The 17,813-nt window shown below is 48.8% G+C and overlaps 1 protein-coding gene across 1 annotated transcript; it reads left to right on the top strand.

Annotated features, from left to right (window-relative positions):
* The first annotated feature begins 386 nt into the window (after nucleotides 1-386).
* Nucleotides 387-17,306, top strand: GGT5 (gamma-glutamyltransferase 5). The gene is made up of 12 exons (XM_059863951.1): nucleotides 387-674; nucleotides 7,161-7,291; nucleotides 8,825-8,914; nucleotides 9,925-10,114; nucleotides 10,300-10,457; nucleotides 10,883-11,032; nucleotides 11,448-11,581; nucleotides 11,959-12,161; nucleotides 12,567-12,658; nucleotides 13,431-13,540; nucleotides 13,879-13,986; nucleotides 14,187-17,306. The coding sequence occupies exons 1-12, from the start codon at nucleotides 514-516 to the stop codon at nucleotides 14,331-14,333; spliced, it is 1,674 nt and encodes a 557-aa protein (XP_059719934.1). The 5' UTR covers nucleotides 387-513; the 3' UTR covers nucleotides 14,334-17,306.
* The last annotated feature ends 507 nt before the right edge of the window (nucleotides 17,307-17,813 follow it).

Below are 17,813 nucleotides of genomic sequence, written 5' to 3' on the forward strand. Positions count from 1 at the left end.
GTAAACAAGATTATAATAACCTATAAGGTAAACTAATAGTATATATGGAGGTTCTAGCTTTGTACAGTGTGTTTGAGTAGTTTTAGAGGAACAAAACACCCCAAGTTTACAGTGTAGGGCTGAGGGAATTTTCCCAGTGATTCACATAGGCCACCTTTTTTAGGTAATCTGTGTGTCAAGAATGGGAAGGCAGAGAGGCTGTGAGAAGCGGGAGTGGTGTGGAGAGTGAACACATTCAGGAGTGAATGTGTTAAATGTTTTCATCAGAGAGACACACACAAAAAAGGCGGATTGTGGATCTACAAGAAAAGTTTATAAAAGAGAATAGGAAAGAGAGGACATCGCTCTCTTTTTAGCAGCTTTTAATGCTAGAAAGAATGTGATCGCTGGGGGCAGAGCCCACTGCAGCGGGACCTCCCTCTCAGCTCGGGATATATCCACTTCCCCCGAGCTGGACAGGCGCCTCCTCGGCAGGAGCGAGAGCCCTGCGGCCGCTCGGGCACAGGAGCAGCCATGTCCACGGGCAAGATCTGCTGCCTGGTGCTGCTGACCCTGGCTGTGCTGGCGGTGGCCGTGACGCTCGTGGTCATCCTGAGCCAGCCCAGGTGCGCTCCGCAGCAGCACCTGCACGGGGCCGTGGCTGCCGACACCGAGAGCTGCTCCCTCATCGGCCGGTAGGTGCACGGCAGGAGCTCGGCTCCTCGCGTGGCGTGCCTCGGGCTCACGGACGGGACCCGCTCCCAGCACGGCCCTGGCTCCGCTCCCGTGCCGCTCCCGGGCTCGCTCCAGCCGGGACGGAGCCTCCGCCTCCGCGGATGATGCTTACTTTCATTGCAAAGTCCCAAAAGTTTGCAATTTGTGCAAACCCTTGGCCTTTTGGATAGTATAAATATTTGTAGTATACAAGTATAATGCTGGTTTTAAGTGGGGAAGGAAGAAATTTACTTATTATGGCATGGTAGATCTGTCGGATGAGTGATTTAGAATAAATTAAAAAGTTCGAGGAGATTGCAGAGAGCTGCAGCCAGGCTTCAACAGAGACAAGGAAGGGAAGGCAGGGGAAGGGGGACTGGTATCCCTGCCTCTTGGGGGTCTGTTTCTGGACTGTAGCCTGCAGCAAGCGTGTCTGCTATGAAGAAAAATGCAAAGAGCAGGTTTAATTGAAATTCACTCAATTCGGTAGAAGTATAAAAGACATATTTACACCACTTGGAAAGAAAGATGTAGGTTGAAAAGGTTCTCAAAATGTCCAGGCTGTACACCCTCAGTTTGTGTAAAACTTGTCTCTGAAACATTTTGGCTCCCATGTTATTATTTTACTGTTCTTTCAATTATTAAATGCCTGTATCCATGAAAGCAGAAGGATGGAAGTTTACATGTGATGCTGGATGCTGGAGCTGTGTGCTCTGCCTCGTGGCTGGGGGAGTGAAATGAGATGTGGTGCCATAATACCACACTTTGCCATGTCTCACCTCTGATTCTGGCAATGACAAATGCTGCTGGCACAGCATTTGTGAGTAGCTGGAGAAAATATACTGTGGCTGCACGTATGTCAAGCAGTGAGATGGGGTTTTTGTGTGAAGCCACATGTTCTTCAGAAAGCAGAAGTATTTTTAAAATCACTATTAATGGAAAAAGGGGAAAATACATAAGTGGATTGCCCAAAGAATCTGCTGGGGAAAACCACTGCTTTTGTTTTTGCAGCTATTGTAAACTTTAACTTGATGTAGTGTAGAATCAACTGGAAGACATTGAAATGAGACCCACAGAAATCTGTGGCCAGTGGACAACTGAGCAGCTTTGTCTAGTTGGCTACTCTGCTGCTGGGCTCTCCCTTGTTTCCCCCCCTTCTCTCAGCAAGAAGCTCCACAGGCTTCCCCAGCCTCCCTCACTTCTGCAGCTGCACCTCCAGCACACTTGCTGACAGGTCTGTGCTGTCCCTCCACTCTGATGGACCAAATTAAATTTCCTACAAATAGTCTGCCAATGATCCCCACAAAATCCTGCCCTTGCTTCACCTTCCCATCTCATTTTTTTCCCCTTTTGCCCATCCTGGGGCATCTGCACATCAGGTCCTGCTCTCTCCTCCAGCCCTGCCAAGCCTCTGGGACCTTTCCAGCTGTGGCTACTCTCCCCCTTTGCCTGGGCTCTGCACTGCTCACCCTCTGCCTAGTGGTCAGCCCTACTCCCCTGCTGCTGCATGATTGCTGCTGCTTTTCCTGGTATCTTTTGCCTCCAGCCATTCTTGGAAATCTTTGTGCTCGTTTCACGCTGTCCTTAGACTCGGAACGAGACAACCCACTGTGTTCTCCCAGCTTCTTCTGTGCATGTCCTTGTAGAGACATAATAAAAGTAAAGTTGTTTAGAAAAATGTTCCTCTGCAAGAGAGCTTGGGACCAGAAGCTTTGTATTATATTTGCCCTTTTCCTTGTTGTCAGATTTCTTTCTCTGTCCCACTAGCCCACAGTGGGACATTTTTCTCTCTGGGAAGCTCCTTGCATGCTCTGTGATCCTGTTCATTTTCTCCCAGGCATTTCTGTGCTGTTATACCTGTATGTCACTTTTTAAGCCCTCAGCTCTTAGCACATGATGCTCTTTAGTGCTCTCAGCACTAAATTAGTTCTCAGAGCAAACTGCCAGGTGAGAAAATGGCATTCTTTCACTAGTGGGGAAGTGTCACATGGCAGTGACACTGTGAGGATGCCACAGCAGAGGGGCTCTGGCAGGGGCTCAGCCTTTCGGAGCCATCTGCTCTGCTCTGTGTCATCCTGTGTGACTCTGCAGGGTGAGTGCTTCCTCAAGGCTGACTCAGGGTCCCTGATGGGGGCACCCTGAGATGATAAGCATACAGCTGCTTCCTGCTTCATCTTTGCTGAATAAGATTTTAGCATCCATAAGAATTCTGTTACAGCAATAGCAATAAAATCCAATTTCTGAGAGCAGTCTTGGCCATCAGGGCCTGCTGTCCCCACTTGTGAACTGGCAGTTCATGTGACACTTCACTTCAGCAGCGAGGTGAGAGCAGGGCAAAGCCAGGCAGCCCTAGACACACTACAGGGCTGGTTTGTCCCTGCCCTTCCTCACTGACCTTGCAGACCCTCTCTCCTGCTGTGACCCCACAGCCATCCCTTTCGTCCTGCAAATTCCTTCTGAGCTCACAGGAATCCATGTGGGGGATGCTCAGAGAACTGCTCTGGTGCCTGAAGCCTTGGAATCTAAAAGCAGCCCCTAATGTCTGACTTACTCACAGATTTTATTCTTTAATTTAAAATCTTGTTTATTTTAAAGATAAACTCAAACAAAATGCTCTGTGAGTTGTCAGGAATGAAATTACATTTTACTCTCTTGGTTTAAGACTCTTCCATTTGGGAGTCTTTGTGTGTTCCTAGTAGAATTGTTAATTGAATTTACTGAGAATAACTGAACTAAGCCTCTTGCTCAAGGAGGAATCTTGTATTTCAATGAGTGGGATGGTGGGTTGGGGAAAACTCCTCAGGGCCCATGTGTTCTCCAGCTCTGGAGATTGTGTTCATGTACTCTGGATTTCTGAAATCTTTATGCAACTCTTTGGGTCCCTGCAGAAAGTGAGCAATCTCAGTGAGCCTTCAGCCTATCACCATCCATGCTGGCAAGTCCTGAGCTAAACCTCCCCTTAGCCATCAGTGCCCAGCTCCCAGTGCTCAGCAAGGTTGGGTCTCATGCTGTGTTTGTTCTGCTGGAAACTGGGAGCTGAAAACAACCTTGTACAGCTGTCTGGCCCAGACTAAGATCCTGCCCCGGGAGAAAACTTGTGCCTGAATGAAGTGAAATGCTTTGATGAAGAGGGGTGGGAGGCTAAAAGGAGAATCAGAGCAGTTTTTATCTAAGGATATGGATTTGGTACCACAGTTCACCTCACTAATTTCTCCTCATGTCAAGAGCCCTGAGGAGACAGGAGATGATTGCCCTGTGACAGTAAGAAGTACTCAAACTTCACCTCCAACTCTGAACTACTTGTTCCCTCCTGGAAGAGGCTCTCTTCATCAAGCATGCAAAAAAGCTCTATATTCCCCACCAGTGTGCTGTTTGAGCTCTGTCGTTCATTGCTCTGCATTCTTTTGTTTCCCAAATGGCAGAAGCAAGAGCAAGCATAAGGACAAGGACATATTTAGGAAAAATGTTCATTCCCAGTGGTGGGAATCACTGCAGCAAGGCGAGCTGGCCTGGCCTGGCCCAGCAGCCATCTCTGATCCCACTTCTCCAGTGTAGCCTAGCACAAACCCTGGGAACCAGCCTTCTTCGAAATCAACACCCCCGGGGGAGCAGGGTGGTGGGGAGGGTGAGAATGGTGAGACTTTAACAGTCAGAAAACATCTGCAGCCCTGGGAAGCTCAGTTCTAACCAGAGAATCTGATGCAAAAATCCTTTTCAGTGATGGCCCAGCAGATTTCTGAAGAATGTTTACGTCTCAAAGGATTTGGTTTCCCTTCTTGTACATTTTAAATTTGGTAACTGGCCCTTTTTTATAGAAGCAGTTGTTGCTTTTGGTCTTCATAAGTCCTAAGGAGGCAGATGCTGTGTTATGGGTGGTCTCCCAGTCCCCAGCCTTTAGCAGAAAAAAAACCTCAATACAATTTGATACATTAGCATTTCCAGTGTGTTTAAAGGGGCTTCAGGGCTCCCTCTAGCCTAGGGCAGAGCAGAGGTCTTGGTCTGCAGTCCAGCACAGCCCTGTGAGCAAAGTGCCATCATTGCTGTGAGCAAAGTGCCATCATTCACCCTTTCCAAGGAAGGTGAATCCCTGTTTGCTGCTGCTGGAATGGGACTTGGTTGTTAACACCCTCTTCTGCTCCTTATCACAAGGAAACTTCATTAATGACTAAACCCCAGTGCTAATTGGCAGGAAGGATATGGGACAAAGCATTGTTTATCAGATCGTGTCAGCTGCAGCGCTGGTATCTCTAGGGAGACCTGGTGAGGTGCCACAATTTGATCAAGGACTTTGCATTATAACTAAGCTCATTGCAGCAGAGATCCATCTAAAGGGAGCCAAGTAATGGGACATAAATCCAGATGTGGTTTTGCTATATGTAGTGGCCCTAAATTCCCCAGGCATCACTCCCAGGGATGGGGCAGGTCTGTGACTGGAAATGAGTGAGCCATGCACAGGGAGTCACGTGTGACACGCCAAGAGCCAGCTCAGTGTATTTTCTGTTGAGTTTCAGTCTCTGGAGAGCCTGGGGGGAAAGGCTCAAGGCTGGAGGCCAATGTGAATGTGCTGAGAGTTTGGGTGAGACTGGCTTTTCAGGCTTTGGGAAATGATCCTGATGTTCCATGTTAAGGTCTTAATACATTGCATTGAAATGTGCACAATACCATCTCCAAGCTTCTTTTCAAAGCTGTTTTTCCCTGCCAGAGCCATGCCTTTCCCTGCCACCAGGCTTTGTACATGTGTTCCCTCACAGCCCACACTCCAGGGGCTCTGGGGAGCACTGTCCTGGCTCAGTGTAGCAGTCCTTCTTCCCTCTTTTTCCAACTTTCTACCACTTTCTGGATCTTCTGCAGAGGTGACCAAGTTTTTTAGGAAGCCCTCATGTCCTTTCTGTGGTCAGCAATTAACAGCTTCAGTTTCAGACAAACACCTCCCAGGGCCATTGGTGTGGTGAGTCCGTCCTGTGCTGCAAGGAGCTGGGTGGGTGAGCCTGAGCCTCAGTCTGCATGTTCAGATGCTTTTTTTACAGGCATGTAAACTTCCATCCTTCTGCTTTCATGGATACGGGCATTTAATAATTGAAAGAACAGTAAAATAATAACATGGGAGCCAAAATGTTTGAGAGACAAATGTTACACAAACGGAGGGTGTATAGCCTGGACATTTTGAGAACTTTTTTAACCTACATCTTTCTTTCCAAGTGGTGTAAAAAAGTCTTTTATACTTCTACTGTCTTGACTGAATTTCAATTAAATCTGCTCTTTGCTTATTTACAGCCAGGGAGCTCCCAGGAGGCCAAAAGCCATGCAGATCCCAAACAGAAAGCCTGATATTCCCTACTGTTCCTTTTCTTCCCACTTGTCCACGTGTCATTTCCTTACAGGCAGTGGTTCCGAGGCACTTGGGGAAACAAAGGAAAGCCACAGCCAGTGTGCCTGCTGGCAGCATCCTGTTCCTGGACCCAGCAGGTCCCAGCCATGTCTGTGGATGGAAAATAAACACCAGTCTCCATGTGTGCTCTGTGTTCCCATGCAAACTCTGGGATCAGCTGCACAGCAACTACTGAACTACTCCAGTCTCCCCTCTGGCTTTGCCTTATCTGAGCAATAACCCAATGAAGCAGTTAGGAACCTTCCTAGCAAACACCAGCACTGGCTGCTGGCAAGCTGTGCAGGAAATGCCACCCCATTTCCACTGCAAGGAAATGATGGTTTTCAGATGTTCTCGAGGGAAGCATTTGTTGAGACATGTTTCTCTGACAGACTGACAGAACCTCGTTGCTCTCAGCAGCAAGAGGCTGCCTTAATGCCTGTGCCTTGGTAAAAGCAGTTGAGGGTTTGTTTCCTGTTAGGGTTTATTTTGTTTCTTTGTTGGTTTTATCTTTGGGAATGCAGGGAGCAGGCTGGGGCATTTTTGAGCTAATAAGCCCAGGAAGTCACGTTGTAGGAACAATGAAGCTAATTGACATGTTTTCTCTGGAGTTTGCCCACTTCAGTGCTCCTGTCCAGTTGACCAGCATATGCCTTTACTAGGAATGGTGTTTGGGAAGCTAGAGATCAGTTGGTTGGTTCCTAGTAGGTGGAAAGCCTCTTCTGTGCTCAGAGCATCCTTCTCCATGTCTTGGGACTCCTTGCTGTCCCTTTTAGTCCACAGCATTTGTGAGCAGTAGCAGTTGTCCATCTCCCATAACTCTTTGCCCAGGGCAAGTCCAGCCTCCCACAGGTCTGGCCCTGGTTGCTCTTTCCTCCTGTGGACTCTCCTTTCTTTCCTTCTAACTGTTCCTTCTCACTCTAGCAGAGGAAGGTGCCCCTCACACCCCACACTGCTGCCACTACATTTCTCCAGCTGCTCTCCTCAAGTTGCAGGGTGTTGTATTGCAGGGGTCCCAAGGAGGCATTTTCATGTGGTTCCTCCATTCTGACATTTCTGGATTTTAACAGTGTCTTTTTTTCTTCCCTTCCCTCCACAGGAACATCCTGAAAAGTGGAGGCACAGCTGTGGATGCTGCCATTGCTGGCTTGATCTGCAGTTCAGTGATGAGCCCTCAGAGTTCAGGCCTGGGTGGTGGGGTCATATTTACCATCTATAATGCCAGCACAGGTATGGCCTCTCCATGGTGCCTTGTCCCTCTGCAGACACACAACTGCTGTGGACAAATCAGAATCCTGCCTGTTCTCTCACAGCAATATTTTGAATATAAAAGCTACATCACAAAGCACACTTGTGCTCTTAATCCAAAGCATCCAGCCCAGGAGCTGTGATTGTCATTTCACAGCAGGAATGTGTGTGTGGAGGAAAGAGCTTTGATAGAAAATGGGCTGAGTTTGCCTCTCCTTCCCCCTCCAAAGCAATCCCAGTGTACATTCCAAAGTCACACAGCTGACTGCAGCCAGGTGTGAGTGGCTGAGTGAAGCAGGCAGGAGGGGTGTGCTGGCAGTGTTGGGCTGGCAGTGCCAGCTGAGCCCTTGGGATGGCACTTGTGCTGCCCCAGCAGCTCTGGCAGTGCCTGCTGGGCACTGGAGCTGTCTCACACTGCTGGCACCAGTGCTGCTGTGACTCCCCAAAGCAGTGGTGACACTTCCTGTCCCACTTCAGAAATCTAAACCTAGCAATGTTCAGTGTCTGCTGGGGAGCCTTTCTGTGTTTGGCTTAAACTTTGCTGTTGTTTTCTTGCTTTTGTGTCTTCAGTGTGGGAGTTTCTAAGTCTTGGCTTCCAAAAACCCCCAGAGCTTATATATCTAATAGTAATATCAACAATGAACACTGTAACAATATAATAGTTTTAAAATCCCTGCCAAGTAGTTTCACAGAGTCACAAATCTGGAACAGTTTGGCTGTATCTTATGCAAGAGCTTAATTTGGCAGAACACCTATATTTTTCTTCTTTTTTCCTTTTGGCAGACCATCTATATTTTTCTTCTTTTTTCCTTTTGGCAAAGCCATGGAACTTTGTTTCCTGATAACAATCCTCCTCTGCTACCTGAGTTATGCTGCTGCACAGAGCTGCCCTTGGCTGTGCACAGCTCAGGAGCTTGGGAGCACTGTGGGGTCCTGCAGCACAGCTGGCTCTGTGGACTGTGACAGGGACAGATAGATACAAGGCAGAGAAGGAGTAAAGTGATAGACTAGATCTGAAAAAGGAGTGTATGCAACTGGGGGTTTGGGTTTGTTTTTGTCCTTTCAAGCTCCCTGGTATATAGAGGGCTTCAAATATGATGGACTTGCCTCATCATCATTTGGTAAATGGCCCTTCCAGGAGCATGAGGCTCACATTATGCCTCTGACATGTCCCATCTGTAGAAGAAGTGCAGGAACCTGCAGGTGTGAGGCAGCATATCCCAGCCCATGTCCCAGCCCATGAACCCTGGGGGGAACCTTAGCTGCCTGGAGACAAGCCCTGGCCTTCTCCCTGTGCTTTCAGTACCTTTAGGTAGGCACTGCTTGGTTTGCTCTAAATAAAACCTCAGGAGTCAAGGACAAGTTGTGCTGACACTTGACCCTGCAGGTGCCCTTGGCATATCTGGCAAAAGGCTCCAGAGCAGCTCAGCAGCACGTGCAGTGCTACAGCTGACTGAAGGGTGATCACCTGCTTCAGGAAGACAACATGATGTATTTCCCTTCTCTTCTTTCCAGGAGCAGTGGAGGTGATCAACGCCCGTGAGACAGTCCCACGAGTGTTTCCTCACGACTTGCTGTCTGGCTGTGGTGCTGGTTTCCCCATTGGTAAGGACACAGCTGTGTGCCCTCCTGGTGTGCACAGAGCTCAGGGTGGGGAACTGAGCACCTCACTGACTTGATCTGGAGTTCTATTTAGTTTAACACTCTCTACCTGGATTGCCTTTTGCAAAAATAACTAAAAAGTCTAGGTCCATAAACATAAAAATTCCTGTTTGGTAATAACACTGGCAACCTGACCTGCGAGGCAATGGGGAGCCAGCATGAGGAGAAATCACAGTGTAACTTCTCTTCTCTGTAGGAAGTCTGCAGTTCAAGACTGGATTTCCCAAAGCTCTCATTCCCCAGAAGTTCTTACAGAGAAAAATAAGATCAATAGCTCTTGGGAAGCAAAAGAAATCAATCTCATGTGCTTGCCATGTCCATAGATTGGGGAAGCACGTTGGCACATCAGGGGTTGCTGGGCTCAGACACTCTTGCTTTACCAACACATCTTGGATCTTTCTACATTTCCTGCTGTGTTCATTCTCCTTCCCTAGAACATTATCTTTTGGGGTGTGCCCTAGATTCTGGAGATGTTCTTATCCTTGGAAGAGCCTGAAGAGGAATCAGGAGCAACTCTGGTTGGAAGGGACAGCTGGAGTTCTGCTCAAAGCAGGGTGATGTCAGGTGTTGCTCAGGCTGCCCAGAGTCTTGTCCTGTCACGTTTTTCAATTTCTTCAGGGATGGAGAATTTCACTGCTTCCCTTGTTCTGGTGTTTGCCCAGGCTCCATGAGTGCCATTTCTCCAGTGTCCAGCTGCCACCTCCCTTGCTGCAGCACGTGCCTGTTGCCTGTTACACTTTCAGCACACCTCAGGCCTGGCTCCAGCCTCTCCACACCCCTGATGTTCAGTAACAGGGAAATACATGAAGGAGGAAAAGGCAGTAAACAAACCCAGCCTGCTTTTAGAAGCCTTGGTTGCCTCTTCCAACTCAGACTTGGGTTGGAGAGCTGTTAGAGAGGTGGCAGCCCCAGGCCAGTGATGTCTGGTGTGACAGTGCTGCTGTGCTCCTCAGGTCCCCGCTGGATTGGCGTGCCTGGAGAGCTCCGTGGCTACGAGGAAGCCCATAAGCGCCACGGCCGCTTACCATGGAAAGCCCTGTTTGAACCAACCATCAAGCTGCTTTCAGAGCCACTGGTCATTTCTCCAGTTCTGGCAAAAATTTTCCGTCACCCAGCCTTCTCTGAACCAGGAAAAAGCCTTTGGTAAGACCCATGAATGAAACTGCAGCGTGAGGGCCACTGTTCCCTCGGCTTCAGACACTTTCTCTGACACTGGAAAGTACGCAGCATCCGTAATCCAGAACAGCTCTTGGTAGGAAAAAGAGGCCATTGGCCTTGGGCAAGAACAAGCTCATGCTGTAAAACTGATGAATGTTCTTCTTGAACAGCCCACTGCTGTGTGCTGGTGACAGATTTCTGAATCTTGGCGAGACTTTCCGGTGGCCAGCGCTGCAGCAAACGCTGCGAGCTGTGGCGGAACACGGAGCTGCAGCGTTTTATGAGGGAGAGATAGGAAGGGCCCTGGTGGAGGACATCAGGAAGGCTGGTGAGTAACAGCTACAGGGAGTCCAGATACAAGTACAACCTGGCCTTTCTCCCAGCCATCGGCTCACAGTGAGCCTGTACCAGGGGAAAGCCAACCCATGCCATTTGCTTGTCACTTGGGGTGGTACCTGGCATGGGAAGAGGCCACCTTCCCCCAGTTCCCATATCTTAGGCCCAGAAGCAGGGCTGAGACCACCCACTGCTCTGGCCTTTGCCCGCTGTGCTCATGCACTCGCCCCTCTTACTCCTTTAGGCTTTGTGACATCCTGGGGTTTGGCAGCACATGAGGATGTGTGAGGGCAGTGCTGTGCTGGGTGCAAGGAATTTGGGCTGTACAGGGATGGGTCTTCACAAGCTTTACCAAGGCTCTGACGCAGGCAGGTCTAAGCTGCTGTGCTAATGGCAGCTCCTGGGTCTCTGTTGAAGGGTCCAGTCTCTCATTGGAGGACCTTCAGGCATACAAAGCAGAGGTGTCCTCAGCTCTGAACATCACCCTGAACAACCACACCAAAGTATTTGCTCCAGGACCACCCATGGGAGGTGCAGTGCTCATGTTCATCCTCAAGGTATTGGAAGGTAAATTCCTAATGGAAAGGGGTCAGCAAGAGGTTTTCAGAGAGCATTGCTCCAGAGTGATAAAATGCAATGGGCAGAAATGGAGTTTTGGAGCCAGAATGGGGCCCAAAGCAGCAGTGTGACCATGCTATGCAGCAAGAGGAAGAACTGGTTCACTTGTACAGTGGGCCAGCATCACCACATCTGCTGCAAAGGCCAAAGGATGCATGGCTTTCCCAATGCTTCAAAAGAAATTAAAGTCACAGTGGAAATTAGTACTTGGTTGTTTCTGCATCCACATCCTGCTAAAGCAGAGGGGAAACCTGATAGAAGTGGGGTGGGAAGAGGAGCCTTCTTTCAGCCTTTTTTTTTTAACACTTCTTGAAAAAACAATGCCTCTGGTCTATTTACAAAATTATTTCATCCTGCTCCACAGAGTATAAATTCCATAAAGCATCACTGGCCACACCTGAGGAGAAGGTAGAAACCTATCATCACATTGCAGAGGCCCTGAAGTTTGGCAACATGCTAAGACCCTACATGAGTGACCCAGCCTTCTCTGAAGCTCAGGTGAGCTCCATGGTGTGTGGGTACAATGCTACAGCACTGAGCAATGCTCTGACATGCTCGTTCTTTGCAGCCTGGAAGGAAAGAAAATACTTTAGGCTGCTACTGAAGAGCTGAGTTGGCCAAGGCAGAGGCAGGATCAGGCTGTTTACTCTGCAGCTTCAGCTGTAGGCTGATACTCACTTGCCTGACAAAGGGTGTGCACATGCTCCTGCCCATGTTGAGGTGCCTCAGTGCTGAGCTTGGTCCATTTTCTGGGATGAGAGTGGCCTGGGGCTGAATGCTGCCACCCCAAGCTCTGACTGTTGGGGCTCAGTTGCTGAGCCCAAAGACAGGCTTGTGCTTTGGTGACCAGCTCCATGTCCTTGCTGTGCTGGCAGGTGCCTGTGGGGACCCTGTTGTCTGACCAGTTTGCTGAGTCTGCCAGGCAGAGGATAGATGCTCGTGGTGACCACCCAGTGAGCTACTACAGCCTGCTGGAGTCCCTCCACAAGGACCAGCACAGGAGCCTGGGCACGAGCCAAATCTCTGTGCTCGCTGCAGACGGCAGCGCCGTGTCGGCCACCAGCACCATCAACTTCCCGTGAGTAGCCCAGGGTGGGGACAGTCACACAGGCCACGTGCCAGCTTCACAGGGGAGCTGTGGGGGCTGGCTACCAGCAAAACAAAACCCGTGGGTTTCACTGGTTTAGGCAGCTTCTGAGCTGGGAGTGCCTTTTCCATGTGACAGCCAAGATCTGTGAGCATCAGCTCCAAGGGCTGTCATAATTCAGGAGGATGCAAGAACTTGCTGAGGCTCTTGCTGAATTTCTGTGGTACCAGTAACAGGGAACTTATCTCTGTCACCAGCAGCAGCACAAATTCCTTTTGGACACCTTCAGTGAGACACTTGCAGGCTGGGAGGAGAGAGAAGTTACTCACAGCAGTAAATGTCATCCACAACAGGAGAACCCTGGGCACTAAAAGGCTTCATCTTTCCTCCCTGCAGGTTTGGCTCCTTTGTGTATTCTAACCAAACTGGGATAATTTTAAATAATGAACTTGCTGACTTCTGCATAGCAAACAGAAGCATTAAGCCAGGTGAGCATCCTCATCCTCAGAATAAAGCACAGGGCCAGGGGATGGATGCACAGGCTGTGTGCAAGTGGGCAGGGACAACCTGTAAACTTACAGGTACTCTTTCCTTTCCTAGGCCTGGATGAGAGCAAGTTTATTTCAGTTTATTTCAAAGAGGATATAGCCCTATAGTGTGTCTGTGTCTACCCACATATCTCCTTGTATGGAAATACAGGAGTTTTGGTTTCTAACCAGAGAAATCAGTGGTTAAAAAAAAATGCTGAAGCTGATCACTGGCTGATGGGAAGGGGAGGGAAGAAGTGGAGAAACTACTGCTAAAAAAAGCCTGCTGATATTTTAGGCTCATCTCTGATCCTGAGTATAGAGCTGCTACAGGCTTGCACCGAGCTCTGTGACACAGCAGGGTTGGTGCAGACATGGCTCTGTGCCATATGCTGTCCCTGCTCCCTGCTGGGAGAGGATACCAGTGCTGCTGTGGCAGAATTTCTGCTAAGGCTTCCTCATCTGGTTGGATGAGCTGCAGCAAGTCCTGAATACTTGTAGGATGCCCTGTCCTGCATCAAGAGAGGCTTGTTTAGCTTGTGCAAGAGAGGTCCCAGTTTCTTGGGAGATGGGCTTTCAGTACAAGGAAAATTTTCTGGAAATCTTGAGCATCTTGAGGAAGGAGTCGCTTTTATCTGTGGGAGACAAAAGAAAGGCAAGGTAGATGGACCTGTGTTCCTCCTACCCTGTTTGGAGCCACATGGAAAGAATAATATCTCTGCTTCTGCTCTAGGAGAGAAGCCTCCCTCAGCAATGGTGCCTTCCATCCTCATCTCCAAGTCAGGAGACATGCTGGTGATTGGAGGAGCTGGGGGGAGCTGGATTATCAGTGCTACCACCATGGTAAGTGAAACCCACAGCAAGTTGCCAGTTTTTTCAGCCCTCCCAGATTTCTAGCCATGGTAGTCCCTACTCACCTCTCCTTGGATCTTGACTCCTCAGTGCTTTTGTTAATTTGCAATTTAGAAGTCACTGAAGGCTGAGACTTTAGGCCAGGGAAGGCATTCTGGGAAGTATTACATGCTCATCCTATTCTTTTACTTGCCCCAAACATCTAGTATTGGTCACCACAAAAGCAGGACACCAGGCTGGTAGGACTGTGGGTCTGGCTCAGTGCAGCCTGGGTTGGACAGCCCAGGTTTCATGTCCAGCTGGGCAGTGTGGGATTTGTTTTATTGCAGGCAATTATAAACAAGCTCTGGTTTGGTTATGACTTGGAACACGCCATTTCAGCTCCTGTCATGCACACCCAGGGTGACAGTGTCCTATTTGAGGAGTCTTTCAGTAAGGTGAGTGGCCTTGGTGGGGAGCAGATTGCTTCTGTAACTCTCCTGGGTAATCTTTATTTTACCTCTGGCTCACCTCCTTCTTGTTTAAACCTCAATTCCTCAACCAGGCTCCACACACATCCTACAGTTTCACACCTGGCAATGTTAAGATCTCAGGCCCTTGCCCCATTCACTCAATTTCCTCTTCTCTCCCCCCACAGGAGGTTAGGGCTGGCCTACTGGGAAGAGGACATAAAGAGAAGAAAGATAAATTTGCAATGAATGTTGTACAGGGAATTTCCAAGGAAGGAAAGTGCATCTCTGCTTACTCTGATAAAAGAAAGCTGGGGAAGTCAGCTGGATATTAGTGTGAAATGCCATCACCATCCACAAAGCCACAGGAGATTCAGAACATGCTTTGCTTGGATATGCCCATAATTTCCTGTTCCCATCAGGATGTCTCCTGGAGCATGGGCACAGCCTGTGATTACATCTAATTCCAGCAGACTGCAGGTCACCCTCAAGGAGAGGTCAGCCAGCCTTGTTTAGAGCTACACCTTTCATTACTTATGTGATACACAGAGAACATATTTCTTGAGCACATCAAATACTCAGAATGAGAGAATACAAAATGGGAAAGGAAACTTGGTCCAAGCCCCACTGAGATCACTGTGAAATGGCCCAGCTGCATCTTCCATTCCTGATGGAATCTCAGTTTCTTTCAGGCTGTTCCACAATAAGCTTATTGCTGGGGCTCAGCAATGTGAAATATGTAACTATTATAGCCACGAACAAGGAGCATCTGTAGGGTCAGGATTTTAAAATCTGAAGCATTCAGGCTTAGAGTATGGATTTGGAAAGGGAAGAGATCAAAATTCCACACTCTCCCTCTGTTTTTCCCATCCAAAGAAGCCCAGCTTTTCCCCAAGGTGGCAGATGAAATCACACCATGGCACAAGTGCTGCCCTGCCTGCTGCTCTCTGCCTTGGGGGTGCAAAGCTCACCCAACCACAAGCTCAGGGTAACTGCACCAACACTCCCTCCAGCCCTGCACACAGTGGCTCTGAGAATAGCCTCCCATGGGGGCATGTGATTTCCCTGCTCCTGGGACCAACAGGCTTCAGCTGAGCTCCCTGAAAGTGCCTCTCCCTGTGGTGAGATGGGTCCCAGTCTGTGCCAGTTCTCCCTCCTCAACACTGGTACATCAGTCTTTGGGAAGGCAGGTCAGGGAGGCAGTGGAAATGCTGCTTTTGGAAACTTTCTTCAAACTGCAAAGTATACATGATCAGGAGATGTCATTTGCAGCCCTGAGCTCAGCCTGGCCAGGCAACCACCAGGACTGCTGAGAAGTGATGCAGCATTATCAGGAGTTAGCAGAATTCTCCCATATCCTACATGCTCCAAATCCCTGTTTACCACAGCCTGTTGTCTCTAGTGTTCCCTTCAGACCACATGGAGGGCATTGTAGGACTCTAAGAACTATCACAGAATGAGAAAACTTTGGAGAAGAGACCTGAATGCAAAAGGTCCTGGATTTTGCACCTGGATGCAAAAGGTCTTTTGCAGTTATTCCATAGCCTTGCCCTGCTCAAAATGGCAGAATTGAGAATGATTCTCAAAAAGAGAATCAAACATTTATGAAAAGAAAACCCAAAACCCAGAAAATCCCCAAAGTTCTTCAAATATGAAGGGTCAAATTCCCAGAATCCTCCAAAATTCCATTTTCTGAAAGCTTCTGAGCCTGATTGCCCTATGGGCACAGTGTTGTGTGTGTGTCTGAAAGAGAAAGAAACCAGAGCCAGGCACTAGCAGAGCCCTCCCCCTCACACACAGAGCCCATGAGACTCCTAGTTTTCCAACAATTAGAATCCCTCTGTAAACATCATAACAAGCACACACTATTAAAAAACACAAATTAAAACAAGGCCAGCTAGATTTTACGCCGATGTTTTTACCCACAAAGCCTGTCCAATAAAGCCATCCATTTCCTGCAATCTCAGCCTTCACTTGCATTTTAGTGATGGTGGGAGTGAAGCTGCCCAGGCCAGACATGTGTTTTCCTTCAGAAGTTGTACCCCAAGGACTGCAGCACGACCCTGCTGTAGCAGTGGATGATTGATGAGTTACCAGATCCTAAGCACAAGCACTCAATCAGCAGCTGGAAATCAAGTTACTCATGGATGGAGCCAGCTCCATGCACTGCCTGCTCCCTCCTTGTCCAAGTGGAATTCATCTTAAATCCCCCAGTTCAGCAAGAACTGCTGATTTCTCCATCAGAGCTCCTCACTCACACTGTGGAAGTGGTCTGGCACCCTGAGAGGCAGCATCACAGTGCTGGTGAATGGGAAACAGTCCCTAAAGCTGTCGAGGGGCAGTTTTTATGTTCACTTGCATGGGCTTACATTGACTCTGACCACCAAAGAAACAAAATCCACCTAATTTGCTGAAGTTTTCTGCCTTGATTAACTCCCTTGTCCCAGCTGGCAGCTCCCGGGTGCATCGGTGGTGGCGTCAGGAATAGCAGCTGACAGAAGGGAAAGCACTGACAGGCGCCAGACACCGTCTGCAGCACCAGACACAGCCCAGACCAGATGCTGTCTCTGGCAAGATCCGGGGTTATTTCCAGCTAACCCCACTGAGCTGGGAGTTTACAAGCAGCAACTGAGAGTGGCACTGGCTGGAGACAGGGAGAGCACTCCCAGCTTTCCTCTTAGGGCCTCCTTCAGCTGTGTTCTGGTCCCTCTCCATCATGTTTCACTGCAGAAAACCCGAGTCACCAATTAACAAAGTCTTCCATTACCTTTGCTTCTGACACAGCTTAGGGTGAGGCACCCTGCAGCACTCCAGCTTATCACCTTTCCAGTGCAGCAGTATCACAGCTACTTCCCACCACGAAGACATGGGAATATTATCTTTAGCTCAGTACTCACTGCAGTTTAAGTGCTTTGCTATTAGCTTTGCAAGGGAGCCAGTGAAGCAGTTTAAAAACCCATCACAGATTTAATTTGCCAGACAGAAGGGAATGGGAGTGCAGATCTCTCAGCACAGCAGAGACTTCCAGTCCTGCAGTCCTTCCTAGCAGAATACCTGGTGAAGCTGAGATTGTACCTGCTTTGGCACCTCTGCTCTTGCCCTGCCACTTCCTCACTGCTGCTGAAATCTGTTTGGGTCAAGAGCCTCTCAGTTTGGTCTCTCCACATTCCTGCTCCTCCCAACAAGAGAGCATTATTTTTGTACTGAAATCAACATACATGGACTTTAAAAGCATCATTGTACAGAGGCTGCTCTATTTTCTAATGAAGTCTTTAAGTTATACTTTTAATAAAGTGTTTTTAAACCTGTCTGGGATTTTCTCCTCCAAACCTGTTACCTACCCCATCACACAAGCACAGAGGACTCCATGCAGGTGTTTCCAGCAGTAACAGTTGTTCACTCTGGAGTCTCATATGCTGCTGGAGAAGCTGAGGAACAGTGCAGCTCGTGCCACTTGTCTCTCACAGCTGAGTTTTGTTCCCTTGAAGAGGCTGGATGGTTGCCAAAAGAAACTTGTACTAATGTCAGACTGAAGAATAGGGGCAAGAGGTGAATCCTCCAGCTCCTGATCTGAATTGCCTTTTAATGGTACAGCTTCCTTTCACATCAGCTGGAATCAGTCATGGAATGTGTCCTGTTCTCCCTGCCCTGCACCAGGACAGGCAGCCCACATTGACACACTGTGTGCACCCAGGAGCAGGGCCAGAAGGTTGCATTCAAAAGGTGGGACATGGAATGATGAGGGACCTCAGGGACCATCTTGTTCTGACCCTCCTGTCATGGGCAGGGATGTCACTCACTAAACCCAGTTTATC

Source organism: Haemorhous mexicanus, chromosome 19, assembly GCF_027477595.1.
Source record: "Haemorhous mexicanus isolate bHaeMex1 chromosome 19, bHaeMex1.pri, whole genome shotgun sequence".
Taxonomy (NCBI): Eukaryota; Metazoa; Chordata; class Aves; order Passeriformes; family Fringillidae; genus Haemorhous; species Haemorhous mexicanus.

Bases quoted from the DNA above. Each gene is read 5' to 3' on its own strand.
- GGT5 (XM_059863951.1), top strand. From the start codon at position 514: ATGTCCACGGGCAAGATCTGCTGCCTGGTGCTGCTGACCCTGGCTGTG. The intron at 675-7,160 runs GTAGGTGCACGG...TTCCCTCCACAG, and splicing joins AGCTGCTCCCTCATCGGCCG to GAACATCCTGAAAAGTGGAG. The intron at 8,915-9,924 runs GTAAGGACACAG...TGTGCTCCTCAG, and splicing joins TGGTGCTGGTTTCCCCATTG to GTCCCCGCTGGATTGGCGTG.